The sequence below is a fragment of the Jaculus jaculus genome, chromosome X (genome assembly GCF_020740685.1).
Source record: "Jaculus jaculus isolate mJacJac1 chromosome X, mJacJac1.mat.Y.cur, whole genome shotgun sequence".
Lineage (NCBI taxonomy): Eukaryota > Metazoa > Chordata > Mammalia > Rodentia > Dipodidae > Jaculus > Jaculus jaculus.
The window spans coordinates 58,358,181-58,380,740 of record NC_059125.1 but is presented as its reverse complement, the minus strand read 5'-3'; the positions used below and the strand labels follow the sequence as shown (position 1 = coordinate 58,380,740).

Below are 22,560 nucleotides of genomic sequence, written 5' to 3'. Positions count from 1 at the left end.
GTAATACCAGAGACCTAGGAAGCAACCCTCCTGATAATTTCAAAAAGTGACACATTATGTTAATTGGTTATCCTACTCCTATGTACATCACTTCCTGTTTGGAATTTTTCCGGAAATTTCCTAATACCCATTGATAATCAGATGTCAGATAACCACTATTATCTGACAATACACTCAAATGAACCCAAATCCTGAGGGTGGGTTTAAGAAAGACCCTCATTTGAGAGAGGATTATAGAACTGGAATGATATTAATGTAGATGGGGTAGGCAGAATTGTAGGTAGGGGGGACAGGGAGCACAGAGATCAGGTCAAGGAGAGGGTGGTAGAGGAAGGAAACAAAAACTAATAATGTAGGAAAATTCCATAAGGAAACCTGCTGCTTTGTGAGCTAATTAAAAATAAAATCAAAATTAAAATTAAAGGTTATACAGGAAGCAAAAGGGAAAAAAAGATAGATTAATGGGACTATATAAAAATTTAAAGCTTTAGTATAGCAAAAGATATTATCAAGAGAGTGAAAGCTGGGCATGGTAGTGCACACCTTTAATCCCAGCACTTGGGAGGCAGAGGTAGGAGGATTGCCATGAGTTTGAGGCCACCTTGAGACTACATAATGACTTCCAGGTCAGCATGGGCTAGAGTGAAACCCTACCTTAAAAAAAAAAAAAGAGTGAAAATACAGCCCACATAAAATATTTTCAAGGGCTGGAGAGATGGATTAGTGGTTAAGAAAATATTCTCAATATTTTATCTGTTAAGATGTTAGTATCAGAACATATAAGCCAGTTTTAGAACTCAGTAACAATAACAAATAAGCTAAATAAATGGGCAAAATGCTTAGTTAATTCTCTAAACAAGATATGAAATGGTGCTCAGTATCATTATCAGAGAAGTGAAATAAAAGCCACAAAGAGATAAAACTTTATAAACACTAGAGTGACTATTATGTGAAACCTAGAAATGGTTATTGGCAATGTTGTGAATAAATTAGAATCTTTTGTGTTCTTTTGATGAGAGTGTAAAATGGTACAACCACTATGTACAAACAGCATAGTTTCCTCAAAAAGTAAAATTAGAAATCCACATGATCCAGCAGCTTCTGTACGTAAGTCTGAAGAACTGAAAGCAAGATTTCAAAATGGATATTTCACACTCATACCATCATTATTCACAAGACTGAAATGGTGGAAGTAACACAAGTGCCATAAACAAACAGATAAACAAAATAAGGTGAACACATAAATAGAACATTACTCATCTGTAAAAATAAAGGAATTTTTGAAATGTGCTGCAACGTAGATGAACCTTGAAGATGTTATGCAATGTGAAAATTTTCAGTTATAAAAAGACAAATAATGTATGACTGTAAGTGCATGAGGTACCTAGAATAGTGCAAGTGATAATGACATAACGAGAGACTGCTATGGATTGTGTCAAGGGAAGAATGAGAGTGATTGTTTACTGGGTGTTTTGATTTTATAAATGGAAAGAGCTTTGGTAACAGATGGTAGTAATGGTTATACACCAATGTGAATGTTCTTAATGCTACTAAATTGCAATCTTTAAAACCAAAAAAGTTTCTCCTTTAAGTGTCTTACAACTCTCTAAGTACTATCAAAGCAAAGACTAGCAAGTTGGGTGAAAACCTGGGAACTGGCTAGGCAGGAACACAAATTACATGATATTCTAAAGCCTGAAATGGACTTCTATTGACTTTGCATTTGTTCAGTAAAAGCCTTACACTGAGGAAACAAGACTCTCCCAAGGAGAAAGTGGAACATCCACTTCCTAGATATAATCGTCAAAATAAGCCAAACTGCGCATACTAGGAAGACCACTAAGGTCAAAGGCAGCCAGGTTAAGGAGACTCAGAGGGAGGATTTCCAGGTCTCTGAAAAGATACTATTCAGGACAGAGTCTGACTGGGCTCAAATCATCCCATTTGGAGTCCAACTGTGGTAGAAGATCAAGAGAGGAAAGTATCTATGTGGGATCAGGCTCAGTAAGTATAGATCACTGAGAGAATGCAACAGAAGACCGAGATCTTTGATTTTTTTTCTAGTCCCAAATATCTATGGTTCTCTTTCTTACATGTACATAGTATTTGCGGTGTGAGGTTGGGGGATATGTGACGTGTGTGTGGTGCATCTCCATGTATGTGCTAGTGTTGTACTCATGTGCTCAGCTGGACAAAAGTACTGGATGTCCTACTCCATCATTCACCCACCTGATTTTTTCCTTGTTATGGAGTCTCTAACTAATTCTGGAGCTTGCCATTTGTAAGCCCCAGCCATTCTCTAGCCTGCACTCCCCTTCCAACTGGGGCTACAAATATGCATGACCACAACCAGGTCTTTATATGGGTTCTGGAAATTCAAACTCAGGCAGTCCCAGAACCCCTCGGGCATTCATGCTTGTACAGGAAGTTCATGTTAACCACTGAACCATTTCTCCAACACATATGCTTCTCTTTTTAAAAATTTATTTTCATTGTATTTATTTTAGAGAGAGAGAGACAGAGAGAATAGGCACACCAGGACCTTCAGCCACTGTAAATGAAGTCCAGATGCATGCTTACATGGGTCCTAGGGAATGAAAGCTGGGTCCTCTGGCTTAGAGGGCTAAGTCAACCCACCAGCTCGATGGTTCTATTTTTAACAACTCTACAGCCCGAGTTTGAAAGGAAGAAAAACATCCAAATGTTTCTGTGAATTGCTAACAGCTTTAGGTCTAAAATAAGTCTAAATTAAAGACAGAGATCCCAGTGAAAAGGGTATCCATTCTCTTGTGCATAGTCAGCTTGCTGTCAGAAGTTCAAGTGGAGACACAAGAACTTTGTCTTGGCTGAGTCCTGACTTTATTTTGATTAAGGTGGTCCACAAACCAACTTAGACATTCCATCTTTATTAGCTAGAACATGTTATTACCCCGAGCAACATTTTAGCTAGTCGGTTGGTTGGTGAGTGAGTGAGTGAGTGAGTGAGTGAGTGAATAAGTGAGTGAGTTTTTGGAAGCAGGTCTCACTCTGGCCCAGGCTAACCTGAACTTACTCTGCAGCCCAGATTGGCCTTGAACACAGTGATCCTCCTACTTCAGCCTCTCGCAAATGCTGAGATTAAAGGTGTGCATGATCACACCTGTCCCTGAGCAACTTCTGATAGAAGAGTAAGCAGTTACCTTTTTATTGAGTTTCAGCCAAGTAGAAAAACCCTTAGTGTCCTGGTATTGCAGACCAAAGAACCAAACTTCCCTCAGGCCAATAGTTTTCACCACCTGGAAGAGAAAACATAAAACAGCCATTGGTTGAATACCTAACCTGTGCCTGGCATAGAGATCACAAGGGAGGAGCCAACTTAGTCTCTGCCATTAAAGGGTTTAAGGTACTCATGGTCCAGGAAGAAAACACAATCGTAACAGCAGTCAAGAGCTGATGTCATATGCGGAGTGTGAATAATTTTTTAAAGGGTATGAAAGTAGGATTGGGATAGATGGCTCAATGTTTAAAGGTGCTTGCTTGCAAAGTTTCCTGGCCCAAATTCAATGCCCCAGCACCCACATAAAGCCAAATTCTCTTTAAATTTATAAGGCCCGCTCAGTGGAAGGGAATTCAAGTATGGAACTGAGAAACAAGTCAGAAGGCTATGGTTTAGAAGGTCACAGACCCTAGAGGGAAGGTTCTTTTGCTAAAAGGAAAGAAAGGTCATACTCATCAAAAAGTCTTCTAAATGCCTATATTTATCCCCTTTGGTCCATGCTGCTCTCACTCTTGCTTAGACAATCTTCTTTGTACAGATGCCAGAGAGGCCCAAGAGCCATCAGAATTATAAGAAAAGAAAGCTGTGTACCTAACACAAGTTGAATTATTTCTATCACATCTGTCAGGATCCAGGAAATATCATGGAGAAGTGGCAGATTAAATATGGGCGCTGCTCTCACTGCTAGCCTGAGAACCTCCACCACGGAGGTGGAGGTACTTGCTAAGGAGTCTCAAGACTCATCAAAGTAGAAAATCAGAGCTGCTAAGAGCTCAACACCACAGGAGAACTATTATATGCCCTCCAAGTTTCTGGGGACTTTATGAGAAGGGGGCAGAAAGAATCTAAGAGTCACAGGGTGGGAATGAGGCATTGTTCCCCTCAGAGAGACTGACATGGTGAATTTATGACCTCATAATGAACACCAATAACCCCACTGAGGAAGGCAGACAGTGGAATGAAGACTGGGAGAGGGGACATAAGAGTATATCCCAATGGGACTATGACAAATTTTTACTATATTATTTATATATTATAACACACACACACACACACACACACACACACACACACACATTAAGGTTCTCAGTAAAAGATAAAATAGAAATAAAACCTAAAGGCAGAAAAAGAAAGAATTAAAAAAGAAAAAAAATATCTGGGGATATAGCCCAGAGATAGAGAACTTGTCTGGAATGTGCAAGACTCTAAGTTGTTCCCTTGTACTTCTTATTTTATATTAACATTTATATATTAACTATAACAGGTTATTTACTTTTATCCCCTAGTCCCAGTTCCCATTACTCTAGAGACCCTCCTCAGTAGGGTTATGGTATTCACTGTAGGGTCATAAAGGCCTCAGTCAGTCCCTGTGGGAGAGGAGGGGACCATGCCTCAGAATATTCCTTCCCACTTGGTGGCCCTTACAATTATTTATGCACCTCTTCTGCAATGTTCCCTGAACCATAGCAGGCCTGTTAGTTCTCTGTATCTTCTGGATTTCTGTTTTGACAGGTTTTGAATGATAACCATGTTTGTTATCATCACCCTGGGACTAGTTATCAGGCTACCAGTAAGAGTAGTGTTTATGCTGTCCCTTTCCCTGCAATTTCTCCTTTGGCAGATGTGGTAGAGGTGGCAAATCTCATGGTGTGCAGTCTGCTAACTTCTTATGTTATCAGTGGATCTTGGTTCTCCCTCCATTTTCTCTGCCATCTGTAAAGTAAATCAGATTCTCCAAACAAGAGTGAGGGCAGCCTGAGTTAAAGGGAGTATGCCAATTTCTGGGGAGTTTTTTGGTGTGTAAGCCTACTCTTCTTTTCTAGAGAGCAGTAGGGGTTTCTCTCTAGTCTATGGGTTTGCTGACAATGAGATTCTGACTTGGTTGGGGGATTCTGTATAATTGTTTCAATCTCATTGCTTATTGTATGTTGACATAAATGGCCTAGTTCATCTTGTTTTAATATTAGTAGGTCATATTTATACAGAAATTCATCTGTTTCTTTTGGATTTTATAAGTTATTGGAGTATTTATTTTTCAGGCATACCCTAATAACTTTTTTGGATTTCATTGTTATCTATTGTAATTGTTCCTTTTTCATTGCTAATTGTATTAATTTGGTTCTTCTCTCTTTCATTGTGTTAGTTTCACTAATCATTTATTGATCTTGCTTATCCTTTTAAATGAATCAACTTTCTCTCTCTCTCTCTCTCTCTCTCTCTCTCTCTCTCTCTCTCTCTCTCATTGATTCTTTGCAGTGTTTTTGTTTTTCTTCTTTTTATTTGATTAATTTCTGTCCTGATCTTGATTATCTTTCTATCTACTGATTTTAGGTTTGGCTTGTTCTTTTTCTAAGGCCCTAATGTGTATCAATTAGTTGAGGTTTCTCTGATTATTTAATGTAAGCAGATAAAGCTATAAACTTCCCTCTTAGGACTTACCATTGGTTTTGTTGTGTTATGTTATCATTATCCTTTGATTCTTGGGATTTTTTAAATTTCCATTTTTGTATCTTCAATGGCCCTTCTCGTCTTTCAATAGTGTATTGTTAAATTTCCATGAGTTTATGTATATTCTTTATTTAAATATTTTTTATTTTTATTTATTTATTTGAGGTAGAATGGGCACACTAGGGCCTCTAGCCACTGCAAATGAACTTCAGATGCATAAGCCACCATGTGCATCTGGCTTACAAAGGTATAGGGGCATGAAACTTTGGCTCTTAGGCTCCGCAGGCAAGTGCCTCAGGCTGGCAAGGTGCCTTAACTGTAATGCCATCTCTTTAGCCCGAGTTTGTGTATATTCTATAGACTTTATTGCCATTGGTTAGTAGCTTTACTCCACTGGGAGCAGATAAAATGCAAGGAACTATTTCAAAATTTCTATATTTCAAATATGCTTTGCTTCCTAATATATGGTCTGTTTTATTTATTTATTTATGAAAGAGACAGAGAGAGAGAAAATGGGCACACCACACAGGGCCTCCAGCCACTGAAAATGACCTCTAGACGCATATGCCACCTTGTGCATCTGGCTTATGTGGGTACTAAAGAATCAAACCTAGGTCCTTAGGCTTTGCAGGCAAGTGTCTTAATGACAGAGCTATCTCTCCTTTTTTTGGTCTAATTTACAATTTATTGGAATATTTCTTTTTCAGATATGTCCTAGTGATTTTTTTGCAATTCATTGTTATCTACTGCAATGGTTCCTTTCTCATCACTAAAAATTACACAATGATCTCAATAGATGCAGAGAAGGTATTTAATATAATTTAATGTCTTTTCATAATAATATTCCTATAGAGGGGCTGGGATTCATTGCTTAAAGGCACGTGCTGCAACGTCTGCCAGCCTAGGTTTAATTCTCCATTTCCCATATAAAGTCAGATGCACAAATGGTACACATGTCTGGAGTTCATTTACAGTGTTAAGGGTACCTGTATGACAATAGTTAGTCAGTCAGTCGCTCTCTCTCAATAAAAAAAAAAAAAATAGGTATGATACAGAGTGAAGTTGCAGGGGGGGGGGATGGAGAGAATTACTATGGGTCTACAATTTTGGAAGTTGTCAATAAAAAATTTAAAAATATATTTTAAAAATTATATATTTTTTAAAGTCCTGAAGAAACTGGGAATAGAAGGAACATATGCCCACATAACAAAGTTATAAAGGAGAAACCTCTAGCCAACATTATACTAAATGGGGAAAAACCTCAATGAATTTCTACTAAAATCAGGAAAGAGACAAGGGTGTCCACTTTCTCCACTCTTAGTTAATATAGTACTGAAGTCTTAAGCTACATCAATGAGACAAGAAAACCAAATAAAGGGAATACAGATAGGAAAGGGGAAATCAAATAATCCTCATTTGCATATGATATTATTCTATACAAAAAAGACCCTAAAGACTCCAGCAGAAAACTGTTAGAGCTAAGAACACAACCTAAAACACTCAAGAGAGAAATTGAAGACATTGAGAAATTAAAAAAAAAAAATCTTATGCTCTTGGATTAGAAGAATCAATATTGTGAAAATGGCTACCTTACCAAAAGCAATCTTCACATTTATTGCAAACCCTATCAAAATTCTTGCTGGGTGTGGTGGTGCATGCCTTTAATCCCAGAACATGGGTGGCCAAGGTAGGAAAATTGTGAGTTCAAAGCCAGCCTGAGACAACATAGTAAATTCCAGGTCAGCCTGAGCTACAGTTAGACTCTACCTCAAAAACAACAACAACAACAACAAAATCCTCAAAATTCTAATGCCATTCTTTACTCAGATAGATGAAAAAAATCTTCAAACTCATTTGGAAGCACCAATGACTTTGTATACTCAAAGCAATGTTGAGAAAAAAGCTAGAGGTGTCACCAGAGATGATTTCAAGGTATATTACATAGCCACAGTAATATAAACAACATGACAGTGGCACAAAAATACACATGTACACCAATGAAACAGAAGTTAAGATCCAGATATAAACACATGTAGCTAATCTCACATGACTTTTAACAAAAATGTCAAAAACATTTTCTGGAGAAAAGACTGACTCTTTAACAAGAAGACTAAGACTAGATCCTTACCACTCTCCATGCACAAAAATCAATTCCAAATGAACCAAAAACCTTGTCATTAAGACCTGAAAATGAAACTACTAGAAGAAAAGGAGGGGAACATTTCAACGTAGGGGTATCAGTAAAAGCTTTCAGAATAGGACTCCAGACACTCACAAGTTAAAGTCAATAATCAACAAATTACATCTCACGAAATGAAGAAGCATTTGTACAATAAAGGAAACTTAATGGAGTGAAGAGACAGCTTATAGAGTGGGAGAAAATCTTCATCAGCTGCACATATCACAGTGAATTATTATCTAAAATATATAAAGAACTCTAAAAACTGAATAAGAAATCAAGTAGACCAATAAAAAAAAAAAACAGGCTGATACTAGGTGTGGTGGCACATGCCTCTAATCCCAGCACTCGGGAGGCAGAGATAGGAGGATCACCGATAGTTTGAGGCCACCCTGAGATTACATAGTGAATTCCAGGCCAGCCTGAGCCAGAGTGAGACACTACTTAGAAAAACAAAAACAAACAAAAAAACAGGCTGATGAAATGAGCACAGAGTTCTCAAAACTAGAAACATAAATGATCAATAAATATTTTAAAATGTGTTCAACATCCTTAGAAATAAATGCAAATTAAAACTACTTTGAGATTCCATCTCACTCTGGTCAGACTGGCTATTATCAAAAGGAACCCTTATTCACTGTTCAGAGTGTAAACTGGTGCAGCCATTCTAGAAATCATTGTAGAGGTCTCTGAGACAGTTAAAATTAGATTTACCATAGGACCAAGCTGTACCACTCCTGGACATATACTTTAAGGACACACGCACACACACACACACACACACATTTGTTGCTGTTCTATTCACAGTAGCTTGGAAATGGAATCAGCCTAGGTATACCTCAACTAATGAATGACAAGAAAGATATGGTACATATACACAGTGGAGTTTTATTCAGCTATAAAAAATGGAAATATGAACTTTGCAGAAAAATAGATGGATCTAGAAAAATATTATTCTTAGTAAGGTAATCCAGACTCATAAATATAAACATCTCATTCTCCGTCTTATATAAGGATTCTACCTTCAAACTTTCAGATTTGAATGTATGATGGAGAGTCTGTATAGGCCAGTAAGCTAGACAGGAGCCATGAAAGGGAAGGGCTTAAGGGGAGCGGATAGTAGAAAAAAATTCCAGTCAATTCCAATGTTTTCTACTACCTTCTTCTCCCTTTCCCTTCAATGTCATGTAGTTGTCTGATTCTAGAATGGAATAGTGACTGTAGACAGAGATAACTGAATTACCTTCTGTGTTTTAGTCTCCTGAGTTACTCCCATATACACATATATTATATACTTTTATCTCTTTCATGCTTATCCACTTACTATAAAGGGTATTACAAGGGACACAGATGGAGTTATTAGAAGAATTGCAAAAGGATGAAATATGAGGATTGCAGAGGTCTTATATCCTCAAACATACCTCCCCCTTCAGATACTTCTGCATGTCCAGCAACCCAGATGTACCCCAAATCTAGTTATTTAGGATTTATGAAGGAATTATAGGAATTATGTGGTCAGTCACTGATGTCATCAACTGAAACACCACTATTATTTTTAGTTTTTATTTATTTATTGGAGAGAGACAGTGAGGCAGAGAGAGAGAATATGTGCATGTCAGGGCCTCCAGACACTGCAAAAGACCTCCAGGTGCGTGTGCCACCTTGTGCATCTGGCTTATGTGGGTCCTGGGGAACTGAACCTGGGTCCGTTGGTTTTACCGCCAAGTGTATTTACCGCTAAGCCATCTCTCCAGCCCTGAAACTCCACTATAATCCTTTATCTTTAGAAGATAGAGTCTTGTTTACAATACTCCAAGAAAGAATACTTGGGAACAACAAGGCAAGACCATTGTATGTATTTAACCTGAAAGCTATGCTGTCTTTATGCACTGAAATACTTTTGGTTAGCCCTTACACAGTCTAATTATTGCCCTTACTATTATATAAGTTGAGGGTGACAATTGGGTAGGAACAGGTTGTGAAGAAGCTTGGGACCCCTGTTGGCCTGGGCCTTCTGGCTAAACAGTGGGCAGGAAAGGGAGGCCTGCCAGAAAAAGACAGATAGAGTCTGTTCTCCAGTCCCTGGCATTAGAATGTTAACGATCTGACTATATAGACTGGAGATGGCCACAGAGAAACTGAGCCACATCCTAATGAGCTCAGGCAGACAGCAAGTAGTCTAAATATTTTCTTTTCTTGAAAAGGGGATGAAAGGGAATTTAGGGTGAGGTGAGTGGGAAATCTAGCAGACAACTAGAGATAGAAACAAGGTACAAGGACCCAAAGTTATTATGCCCTTCCTGGTGAGTAAATTAATATTAGTATTTCTCCTCAAAGCATGTATGTACACACACACACCCTTCTGCTATAGCCACAATGTTTCTACTAAGCATTCAAAGCTAGGTCCCACAATCACACACAGCTCATAGTGTAGACCTTCAGACTCCAAGGAAAAAGTATAACATATTTCTAAGCTGTCATGTGCAAGGCACTGAATACAAAATAGCCCTGTAAGATAGCTATTGCTCCATTTTGTACATAAGGAACTAAGGTGTTGAGTAATAGCCTATATAATATCATATAGACATAGAACTGGAATGTGCATAATACCAAAGCCTTTGCCCTTCCTTCTCTAGCATAGTGTCTTCTAATGCCAAGGGTTCACAAGAGCTTAGGACTCTAAGTGACAAGTGCCTTATCTCTTGCTTGGCCCAGGTATCATATTCATATAATAAATTTTGGCCCTAGATATAGTTGTTTTTTTTTTGGTTTTTCGAGGTAGGGTCTCACTCTGGTCCAGGCTGACCTGGAATTAACTCTGTAGTCTCAGGGTGGCCTTGAACTCACGGCGATCCTCCTACCTCTGCCTCCCGAGTGCTGGGATTAAAGGCGTGCGCCACCACGCCCGGCTTTAGATATAGTTTTTGATTTCACTCCACCAGCAACTACTTTGAGGGGAAACCATGTCCCATACTTTCAAGGCTCACCATTCCTTTCATAATTTGATGTCAGACATTAGGGACCCTTTACAAAAGTCTCACTTCTGTCTGTGATTTGTTATGTAATATTAAGGCAATCTATTTCCCCCACTGGCCCTCAGCTTTCTCATCTATCTAATTTGAGGGTAAAAAGATCTTTCTTCTCAGATGTAGGGATAGGAATAGCAAGACTCTTTTTTAAAGCTCTTGTCATATGAAGACAGAACCCAATTAATAGTTCTACTTATTTTCTACAGGGTCCCAGAAGAATAATGTGTTCACATGTAATTGGTAAGAAATGGTAAGTTCCAAGAAACAATGCAGACCCTGTAGAAGACAAAGAATGACTAAAAATATCATAGATCATTGCAGCTAGGATGATTAGGTCCTGGTGGGGTAGGGCATATTGAGAACAAAAATGGTAGAGCAGCTACTGCCTTTGCCTATACCAAGAGACCAGTTATAGAGGCTTAGAAAAAATCCACAAACATAAGGTAAGGCAAACAGATTATAGCCACTCTGGTAGGGCCTCGGAGTGAGCTCATTAACCTCTTTTTGTACCACATTGTCTTTTTTACTAGTTGTATGAGTTGGTGTGTGATTACCAGAAGGCCATGGGGGATCTTCTGAGAATCTGTCAAAGCATGTCAAAATAAGTATTTCAGGACTGGTGGGGAATTTTGATCTATCTGAATATAGGAGAAGATAAATTTTCTACTTCTTTCAGCTCTAAAGTTTGAAGAGGTATCTCTCAGCTTGTGCTGAAGTTCCTAAATGAGGAGGAAGTAAGGATATGGGAGGAAAGAAATGTAGTCTGAAGTCAGAATTAAGATTGTTAAAGGAGAAAATAAATGATTCCTAACCACAAGGTATAAGAAAATCTCCAGTTAAGGTCCCTGGGGTGACAGGAACCATTTGATCAAATAACTCTTGGCTCCATTTCTAATTCCTAGGATATGGAAAACACCCAAGTTTTACTCACTTCCGGCTTTGGTTCTAGCTGAGACCTCCACTAGTGGGGGTGGGAGGCGGGAGGACAATACCTTTTTTTAAGTTAGAGAGATGTATCTGGCTCATTTTTCCAAGAATAAACCTCTATGTATCCAGAAAATAGAGTTCTTATCATTTCACTGAGAAATAACTACACCCTTGGGAAAATTATTTGATCCCTTTGGCCCTAGATAGCCAGTTTATCTGACCTAAGCCACATAGAAAAAAGCTGCAATGTCAGAAGTCCTTAAGCAGCAGAACATAAGAAACAAACATACAGAGGAGATGGGGGTTGGGTGGGCTTCAGAAATAATAGGGTGCTCATAAACAGATGGCAACAAGCCAGCCATATTTAATCATAATCACATGTACAAATTTTGCATTCCACTCCTAAACAGTGAAATATGTACTAATATAAGAAAACATGATGTTCCAGGATATTACTGAATCATCTTTATCCCACAGCTTTGTGTCCCTGTTAAACTCTGCCACTACCACCTACCTGAACAAACTACAGCTTCTGTTTATAAGACAATGGCTTAACAAACTAGAGGCTAGGAATTCTATTCAGCCCCCAGTACAGACCCTAAACCATACTATAGAAAGTTATAAGGTTCAAGCAGCATAAACTACAAAGTTGAAGTCTAGTAAAAGAAAAATCCTTGCAAATTTCTAGGAGCTTCTAAGGATAAGAAAGAACACTGTTTACTTCTATGTTACATATGGAGGCTGCCTAGCCTGAGTAACAGGATGGACTATGAGGCTAGGGCTGACTCCAAATTCTATGCTGTATATAGATATACTACCCCATGAAAACCAAGCTTCAAGGATGTTTTCTTTATTCTTTGGTTTGCTTGTTTGTTTTGACGTAGGATCTCACTCTGGCCCAGGTTGATCTAGAACTCACTCTGTAGTCTCAGACTGGTCTCAAACTTGCAGTGATTTTCCTAGTTCCATCTCCTGTGTGCTGGGACTAAAGGTCTGTGCCACCAAGCCTGGCTCGCTTCATTCTTTTTTTTTTTTAATTTTTTTTGGTTCATTTTTATTTATTATTTGAGAGTTGAGAGAGAGAGAGAGAGAGAGAGAGGGAGGGAGAGAATGGGCACACCAGGGCTTCCAGCCACTGCAAACGATCTCCAGATGTGTGCGCCCCCGTGTGCATCTGGCTAACATGGGTCCTGGAGAATCAAGCCTTGAACCAGGGTCCTTAGGCTTCACAGGCAAGCGATTAACCATTAAGTCATCTCTCCAGCCCTGCTTCATTCTTTTTCTTAAAATATTTTATTATTTATTTGACAGAGAAAGGGGGGGGAGAGAGAGAGAGAGAGAGAGAGAGAGAGAGAGAGAGAGAGAGAGAGAGAGAAAATGGGCACGCCAATGCCTCCAGCCACTGCAAACAAACTCCAGACGCTTGCACCTCCTAGTGCAGCTGGCTAATGTGTGGGTCCTGGGGAAGTGAACCTGGGTCTTTTGGCTTTGCAAGCAAGCGCCTTAACCATTAAGCCATCCTTCCAGCCCCTGGCTTGCTTCGTTATTTAAAGGAAGAAAGTTGCATGTGCTTGTCTATGCTTCTGTAGGAAAAGAAACCCAGGCAGTGAGGGGAAAAGGGGTTTTCAATAACAGTATTCATAGTAATGGCTCTGCCCCCTAGTGGTATGTAGGTAATCCAAGAAGAAGACAGGAAGAATTGATCTTTATGAAAATTACTATTGGGAAAATGTCTATCATGCCAAAAGTAATTAGACTCAATGAAATTCCCATCTAAATTCCAATGCCATTCATCACTGACCTGGAAAAAAGAATGCAGGAATTTATAGAGAAGCACAAAACACAACAAATAGCCAAAGCAATCCTAAGGAGAAAGAACACAGCTGAAGGTATGATATCAGAATAACTGATTTCAAATTACGCTACATGTCAATAGTAATAAAGATAACATGATACTGGCACCAAAACACATGGAACAGAATAGAAGACCCATAAATAAAGTCTCATTGGTTGACCAACTAATCTTTAACAAACAAACCAAAAATATTCAGTGGAAAAAAACAGCATATTCAACAAATGGTGTTGGCAAAAGTGGATACCCACCTGCAGAAGAATGAAATTAGATCTGAATCTTTCACCTTGTATAAATATTCAAAGTAATACCAATTCAAAGTGGATCAAAGACATTAATCTAAAACCTGAAACATTGAAACTGCTAGAGGAAAAAATAAGGAACACGCTTCAAGGCAAGAACTTTCTAAACAGGACTCTAATAGCACAGGAAACAGCCCTAGGAAATAACAAATGGGACGACATGAAATTAAAAAATTCTAGAGAGCAAAAGAAACCATCAAAAAAGGGAGCAACTACAGAAAGGAAGAAAATCTTTGTCATACTTCAGAAAGGGAGATAACAACCAGAATTTAGAAAGAAGTATAAAAATTAAACAAAAAATATGTCAGAGCCAGGCGTGGTGGCACACACCTTTAATCCCATCATTCAGGAGGCAGAGGAAGGAGGGTCGCTGTGAGTTCAAGGCTATCCTGAGACTACATAGTGAATTCTAGGTCGGCCTGGGTTAGAGCGAGACCCTACCTCGAAAAACAAACAAACCAAAAAAAAAAAAAGTCAATCACTAAATTGGCTAAAGAGATGACAAGACAGTTCACAAAAGAAGAAACACAAATAGCCAATAAGTACTTTAAAATGTGTTCAACAATCCTGGCAATTAGAGAAATGCAAATTAAAACAACTTTGAGGTACCATCTTACCCATCAGAATGCCTATCAGTCAAGAAAACTGATAGCAAATGTTGGCAAGGATGCTGGAAGAAAAATCCTTGTTCACTGTTGGTGGAAGTACAAACTAGAACAGCCATTATGGAAATCACTATGGAGGTATCCCAAAAAATTAGAAATAGAACTCCAATACTACCTAGCTATACTACTCCTGAGCCATACCCTAAAGACTTCACATGCTACTGCAGAGATACTTGTACATCTGCCATGTTATTTACAAGAGCTAAGAACTGGTATCAGCCCAGATGCCCACTGACAGATGGAAAATGAAAATGTGCTACACACACAGTGGAATTCTATTCAGCAGTACCAAAAAGACAAGATGAAGTGGAAGACAGGAGTAAGAAGGAGTAAAAGAACACAGGTGACATGTAGCATGTAACCAGAAGGGGGAGGAGGATATTAGATGAGGGAAAATGGAGTTAGGGGGCATAGGGGATAGAAGTGGGGATAGTAGGGGGAATAAGAATCAACAAAAGGGCTGGAGAGATGGCTCAGTGGTTAAAGTGTTTGCCTACAAAGCCTAAGGACCCAGGTTCAACTCTCTAGGTCCCACGTAAGCCAGATGCACAAGGTGGTACATGCGTCTGGAGTTCATTTGCAGTGGCTGGAGTCCCTGGCATGTCCATTCTCTCTCTCCCTCTCTCTCTGTCTCAAATAAATAAATAAAATAGATAACTGTTTTTAAAAATCTTTAAAAAAATATATTTGAAAATGCCAGAATGAATGCAAACTAAAAAATATTTTTTTTTTAATTGGGCTGGAGAGTTGGCTTAGCAGTTAAGGCACTTGACTGAAAATCCAAAGGACCCATGTTTGATTCCCCAGGACCCACGTTAGCCAGATGCATAAGGTGGTTCATGCGTCTGCAATTCGTTTGCAGTGGCTGAAGGCCCTGGTGTACCCATTCTCTTTCTACCTACGTGTTTCTCTGTCTCAAATAAAACAAAATAAAATAAAGTTAAAAAATCTAAATATTTTATTTATTCATTTGAGAGAGAGAAGAAAGAGAGAGAGGGAGAAGAATCCCAGGGTTTCTTGCCATTGCAAATTAATTCCAAATAAACGTGCCATTTTGTGTGTCTGACTTTACATGGGCACTGGGGAATTGTGCCTGGATTGGTAGGCTTTACAAACAAACATATTTCACCACTAACCCGTATCTCTAGCCCCAAGATTTAATTCAAAATAAATAAAATAAAATAAAACTTTTAAGTGTTGTTTACACAATTAAAAAAATGAAGTTCCTAATCACATAGCTGAAAAGTGACAACTGTTATCAAACAAAGACCAAGTTAGGTAGGCTGCTAGCCACACAAGGTTGTCAACCCAGGGGAACAGTGAGGACACCCTAGTACATCCTCTCTTAGGATAGTACATTGAAATCCTGGGACAATTTATCATTAAATTTAGTTTCATTTACCAAGGCAGAGTACAAAATTCATCTTACCTATTATCCTGCACCTTTTATGGGGGGAAATAATAGGGATGTTAATGATACAAATCAATATTAATAATATTGGATAATCACTATGAAACATGTTTACAAGTAAAGCCAAATCAGTTTTAAAATAGATGGAATTCTGAGCATTCCTTAGCAAATAAAATCAAAATGAAGCTCAATGAAAATTTAAAATTAATCATCCTTCAGAGGTTGAGGCAATGAAGTGCCATATCAAAACATTTTCTTTTTCCTGACAGTGAACACTCTCACAAGAAACAGAGGTAAATTGGAGCAACTATGGGCCCCACTCTTGTTTCCCACCAAGCCTTGGGCCTCCTCAAGCTACTGTTTCCCATTGTTGCTTGTTATTTATGAGTGGGTGCCAAGAAGGATGCTTCCTCTGCAGTCTACTTCCCCTCTGGTCATAAGCCAGATGACTTCTGATTTCCAGGATAGCCCCAAAGCTTTAGTTAATTCCTACCAATGAATATAACTCCTTCCTCCCTGGCCCCGAGGATGGAGCTCAAGAGCCAGGTAAAATGGATCATTGAGTTAGAGAGAGGGAAGAGCCATAATTTTCCCACTGCCTGTGAACACAGACCTCTGTAGATTCCAGGTCAGTCAGGACTTCATACCAAGACTTTGTCTCAAATGTGGCTAGGGTTCCCTACTATCTGAGCTTTCCTCAAAGACAGACAGACAGACACACACACACACAGAGAGCACATTGAGCAAACCAACACTAACAAAAAATTACCAAGCCTTGTGGCTTTTTGAAATTAATAAACCTCTTTGTTCACAGATTTTTCTGCTCCAGGCTCTAAATCATGCCCTCCTTACCCTCAACAGCCATCCCCCTCCAATGCAATGGGACAAAGCCCCTAGTGTTAAGAGCAGAGGAGGAGATGGTGTCATTTGGCTTGGGAGGGAGAATGAGTAGAATCAGGGTTCTTAAATGAGGCTAGGAAGAGGCCAAAGATGTCTCAGGCTCCCAGCTGAACCATAAACCTACCAACTGATACTTTCCCCATACAATTTTCCTATATGGACATCACTTTCTTTTTCACTTTGACAGTTTGAAGCTGATCCAGAAGAAATGTTCTTCTGCCAATTGCCTCTCCTCTCCTCTCCTACATACACAGAAAAATGTTTTCAAAAATCTATGCAGTGGGAGAAGAAATGGGTGAGAAGGACATGTGGTGTGCAAAAATAAGTGCTAAACATAAATTTTTGAGAAATATATGTGAGAAATCAGACACAGATGGGAAAACTAAGTCCTCAAAAAGGAAAAGGTATGTATAAAGTAACACAGGGAACTAATGAGAGTCTGCCTTAGAGTCTAGGTTATCTATGTTTTATCCAATGTCTTTTCAACTTCACCAGGCTGTCCCTTTAAAAGCTCTCCAAAGGGAAAATATAAAACCTTAATATAATCAAAATGCATTCAGTCATTCCAGAGTAGTACTGTAATCACTTGTGACCCTATGAGAATGTCAGCACATTAATTGTGTGTTTAAAAGTTCCTCCCACTATGGGGTGGTAAGATATATCAGTTGGTAGAATGCCTTTGTAACATACACAAAACATAGTACCACACAAACTAGGTGTGGTTTTTCACACAATAATTAGAGCACTCAGGAGATAAAAGCAAGATCAGAAGTTCAAGGGCATTCTCAGCTAACATAGCAAGTTTGAGGCCAGCATAGGCTAGACTGTCTCAAAAGAAAAAAGTTCCTCAGGCTGACTGGTATTTTCGCAAATTAATTATCAATGATTATTCTGCACCACTTGAAACAAAAAAACAAGATAAGCTCCAGAAAAGAATAAGTTAAAGAATCAAGTACTAGTCAAATCCAAACTTAAATGGTCTGAGGACTACCAACCTTAACTTCCCCCTCTAACTCATGAAGTAACAAGGTATGGGAAAGGGAGTCATCATTTACTGCAGCTATACTACATGTTGGATGCTTCATGTAACTCTAGTCTGTATATATGTTTTCTCGTCTCATCTATTTATAACTTCTTTTTGAATTTTATGCAACCATATATGCCATTGCAAACAAATTTGGGGTAGTGGGAAAGATATAAATAATAACACATTCTTTCATAGTAGAATTAAAAAGCCTATAAACATAGGAGGTTTTTTTTTTTTGTTTTTTGTAAGATGAGGATATCAACCCAGAGAGGTTCAAGAATTTTCTCAAGGCTGTGGGATACCTCCCAGTGTGTTGTTGGTCACGGAGACTCATGAGACACTCAAAACAATACAGACTATTGCCAATACTCTTGGCTGCCTACCAGAACTCAATAGTCAGACCCTACTGCTAAAAACACCACATGATTTAGTTACAGGACACTGAGAAATCAAGATAGAACTGAGCTAGAAGCTTTCTCCTGGCTTGCTAACTGTCATTGTCCTAAAAAGTGTTATGTAGCCCACTGGGGGAGAAAAGTCATTAACATTCTTAATCAGCAGTAGACACTAACTGCTATACAACTGGCCAGCCAGGTAAGATATGCCTACTGGTTCAATAGTGGAAAGGCTGTTACTGAGGTAACCAACTGCTCTCTGGAATTGAAGCCCACTACATGGGAGGGAATTCATGTCTGATACTGAAAGCCTAGTAAAAAGTATATGCTGAGGAAGACATGAGCCCTAGAAGAGAGAGAAGCTGCTACTGTTTCTTTAGTGAAACAGATATGTTGTACACATCAAATTGCTCTATAAATATTTATGTTTATGCCCAAACATTAATGTCTTTCTCACTTTTGGTCAGAGAAACTTATTTTACAGATGATGGTGACAATTGGAGAGACTCAAAACTTTTCCAAGTGCTGAGAAGTTATAGTTGAGTGCTCAACACTAAAAGAGACATCTCTATTGCATCCTCCAAGTCTCAGAGAACATTGTAGAAGAGTGGGCGGAAAGAATTAAGGAGTAGTACACTGGAACATTGTCTTCTGGATGAAGTGGTCATTGCATTCATGACTGCACAATGGCTGTTATACCTGCACAAGACCTGTATAATACTGAGCCCATCAGCATGATATCATGGATAATGGAAAAGAGCAAAAAAAAAAAAACAGAGAGAGATAAAAATAGAAGAGGGACTAGTTGGGAAGAAGGGATTCAAGAGAAGAAGGGCAAAAGAAAGTAATCGAAGGGGGATATGATCATATATATGTAAATATATATGAAAATTATCCATCAAATCAGCTAAAATAAAATAAAATAGAAGAATTTTCCCAAGGCCTAAGATGAGGATACTTTTCTCATTTGTAAAATGATTCAGCACTAACTTCTGTACTCACTGTTTCATGATAGTCAAATACTTGTCAAAGCCACTGACATACAGTAGGCCTTGAGTAAATGCTAATTCTTATCAGCATTAGTCACAGAGAATAATTTTTCCACTTGATGTGACATCAGAGATACAGACAGCATGACTGAGCTGGCTAACCAATTCCTTCCTTCCTCTCATGGAAACCTGAATAGAAAAAAAGCTTCCTTTCATTATAAGCTCCATTTTTCCCTTTGTCTTTCCTCTCACCAGACACAGTAATTCACCAGAATAGAATTAGGCCATTTCATCAAGACCTTTATTTCTTCCTTCCTCTCCCCAACTTTGGGGAAGTTCTTATACAGTAGAGGGACCCAGAGGACAAAGAAAGAAGAGAGTCTTCAGAATCCTTCAAAGTGACAAGAAGCCCCAACATGCCCACCCCATCAGAGGATAGATTGGCAATTGGGATAATGGCCCCTAGAAAGAGGAGTGAAAATACACTCCTGGAAGTTTAGCCACAAAGGGTAACACAGTATGATTCCTTTTTCAAACTTTGACTATCAAAAGTCTGGCCCCTGTAGTCTTTGAATGCCAAAAAACTCTGTAACCCTCACATGGCTAACCATACATACATACACACACACTACAGACATACATAATATCACATCATTTCTGATAATGGTTAATTCATAGTGAGAGGAAAAATTTGATTTGGAGAAGTGAATGGGTCCCACATTCTCTGTGGCACACCTATTGGACATAAAGTACTCTTATTCTCCACCCATCACTAGTATCCTAATTCCTAACACTGTACTATCTCAGACACAGTAATTCAAAGGAATAGAATTAGCACATTTATACAAGACCTTTCTTCCTTCCTCTCCCCAACTTTGGAGAAGTTCTTATACAGTAGAGGGACCCAAAGAACAAAAAAAGAGGAGAATCAGAATCCTCCAAAGTGACAAGAAACCCCAACATTCCAACCCCACCAGAGGCCAGGCACGGCAGGGCACACCTGTGATCCCAGAACTTGGGAGGCTAAGGAAGGAGGATTGTGAGCTAGATTGCAATACATTGGAAATTGAGGGGCAGCCTTGATTTTTTTCTTAGAGGCCCCGTCTCTAAATAAATAAATAAACAAACAAACAAACAGACATATATTTCAAGTAGAATGGCAGATTCTATATGCTCATATTTTCGGAGCATCTAGCATAGAATCACACTCCACACTCCCTTTCTCTTTTTTCCCTTGTTCAGGCTCAAGGATAGGATTAGTGAGGGCCATGTTGATTCAGGTATCCAGTTAAACTTTGCCTCCTTTTTTGGTAAGTCTAAGGTCAGTCTTGGATCTGACTTTTCTTGGAGGAAAAAGAGAAATGGAGATTCTTTGGCAAAGGGCAGAAGACATGAATGGTCTGCAGTGTAAGATATAACTGGGAAAGGAGGAAGAGGCTAAGGCACCTCCCTTACCTGGTCAAACAATTGCTTGCCAGTGGTATTGGGCTGGATGGCAAACTCCAGCTCTGCATCCATGGTGGTCACACGCACACTGATCTAGGATGAGATCAAAGAAGGCAGGTTAGTTTTCTGGCTCTATGCTCAGTGGAGGCTGTGACAAAACTCAGTGGAGGTTGTGGCAAGTGTCTCTGTTCAATTTTGGATGAAGAAACTAGGATACCAAGAAAAAGAACTTCAGAAATTCATATGAAAATGGTAAAACATTGAGATGGCATGAACAAGTCATAATCTCACTCCTTCCCAAACAGCTTATTGAAGACAAAAAACAAAGAAACCCAGTCACAGATCATGCTTACCAAGAGGCAAATAATGCAAATCACCCCACTTCCAAGAGGAAGAAAGTGTTGACTATAATTCTTCCCACAAGTCTTCCCCATCTATACCAGCCAGCTCCAGCCCATGGCATTTTCTACTCAGCTCTGATTTACAGCCTGGATTATCTATGGCACTAGTAGATATTGCTGAGACAAGAGATAAGGGCTCAATTTACAAACCTGGATGTCTTGTCCCTTTCCTGGATTTTAGTTTCCTTCATTTTTGCAAGGCGGAAGAGGGATTGAAGGGGACAGTTAACTGAGGCTATCTCTAAGGGCCATCCTAGTGATGGTGCCTATGGTTCTATATATATTGCCTTGCACTGTTAATGTTTCCCGTATTTACATCTTAATGGTTTCCCTAGGCATGAAAGACAGAGGGCCTCAGTTGAGGTTGGTATATACCATAAAAATGTTCTACGGAGCTGATTCAATGTAGGGGTCAAGAGATGTGAACAAGCACAAACCAAAATAAGAGGTAGTTGACACACGTAGGTACAAGAAAACACAGCCACCACCTTAGAAATAGATTTCGTGACCTAGGTCAATGATAGCTGAAATTACATTGTTGGAGAGCTTTTCTTTTCTTTCTTTTTAAAAATATATTTGTTTATTTATTTATGAGAGAGAGAGAGAGAGAGAGAGAGAGAGAGAGAGAGAGAGAGAGGGAGGGAGAGAGAATGGGTGTGACAGGGCCTCCAGCCACTGAAAATGAACTCCAAACACATAGACCCCTCGTGCATCTGGCTTATGTGGGTCCTGGAGAGTCAAACCAAGGTCCTTTGGCTTTGCAGGTAAATGCTTTAAATGCTGAGCCATCTCTCCAGCCCTGGAGAGCTTTTCTTTTGGATAAAAACTTAGCAGTGATGATGGCAATAATTATAGTAATAATAAGCACTAGCTTCCTTTGCTATTTTAGGGTTTCTATCTTGATTTTTTTTTAAATGTTTCGAGGTAGGGTTTCATTCTAGCTCAGGCTGACCTGGAATTCACTGTGTCATCTCAGTGTAGCCTCAAATTCATGGCGATCCTCCTACCTCTGCCTCTCAAGTGCTGAGATTAAAGGCATCTGCCACCATGCCCAGTCCTCTATTTTGATTTTGTTAGTTTTGTGAAATAGGGTCTCAGTGTATAGTCCTAGCTGTCTGGCCTGGAACTCTACATAGACCAGGCTGGCCTCAAAGTTGCATCAATCCTATAAGCAGCACCGGACATGTATTCAAATGTACTTATTCAGTAGATATTTCACATTCACTATTCTTCATAATACCAATAGTCACCCTTTAAGAAGAAATCATTATTTCCACATTGCATTGAGAATGAAAACATAGATACTTGCAGAAAGTCATAATGCTAGTAAGTG

At 39.0% G+C, this 22,560-nt stretch overlaps 1 protein-coding gene across 1 annotated transcript in view; it reads right to left on the bottom strand.

Annotated features, from left to right (window-relative positions):
• Window positions 1-22,560, bottom strand: part of Msn (moesin) — a 94,898-nt gene that overhangs the window by 15,979 nt on the left and 56,359 nt on the right. The window contains exons 3-4 of the mRNA XM_004661009.2: window positions 20,836-20,919; window positions 3,180-3,275 (exon numbers count right to left, since the gene is read on the bottom strand). Coding sequence (XP_004661066.1) covers window positions 3,180-3,275; window positions 20,836-20,919 — 180 coding nt within the window. The remainder of the gene's footprint in view (window positions 1-3,179; window positions 3,276-20,835; window positions 20,920-22,560) is intronic.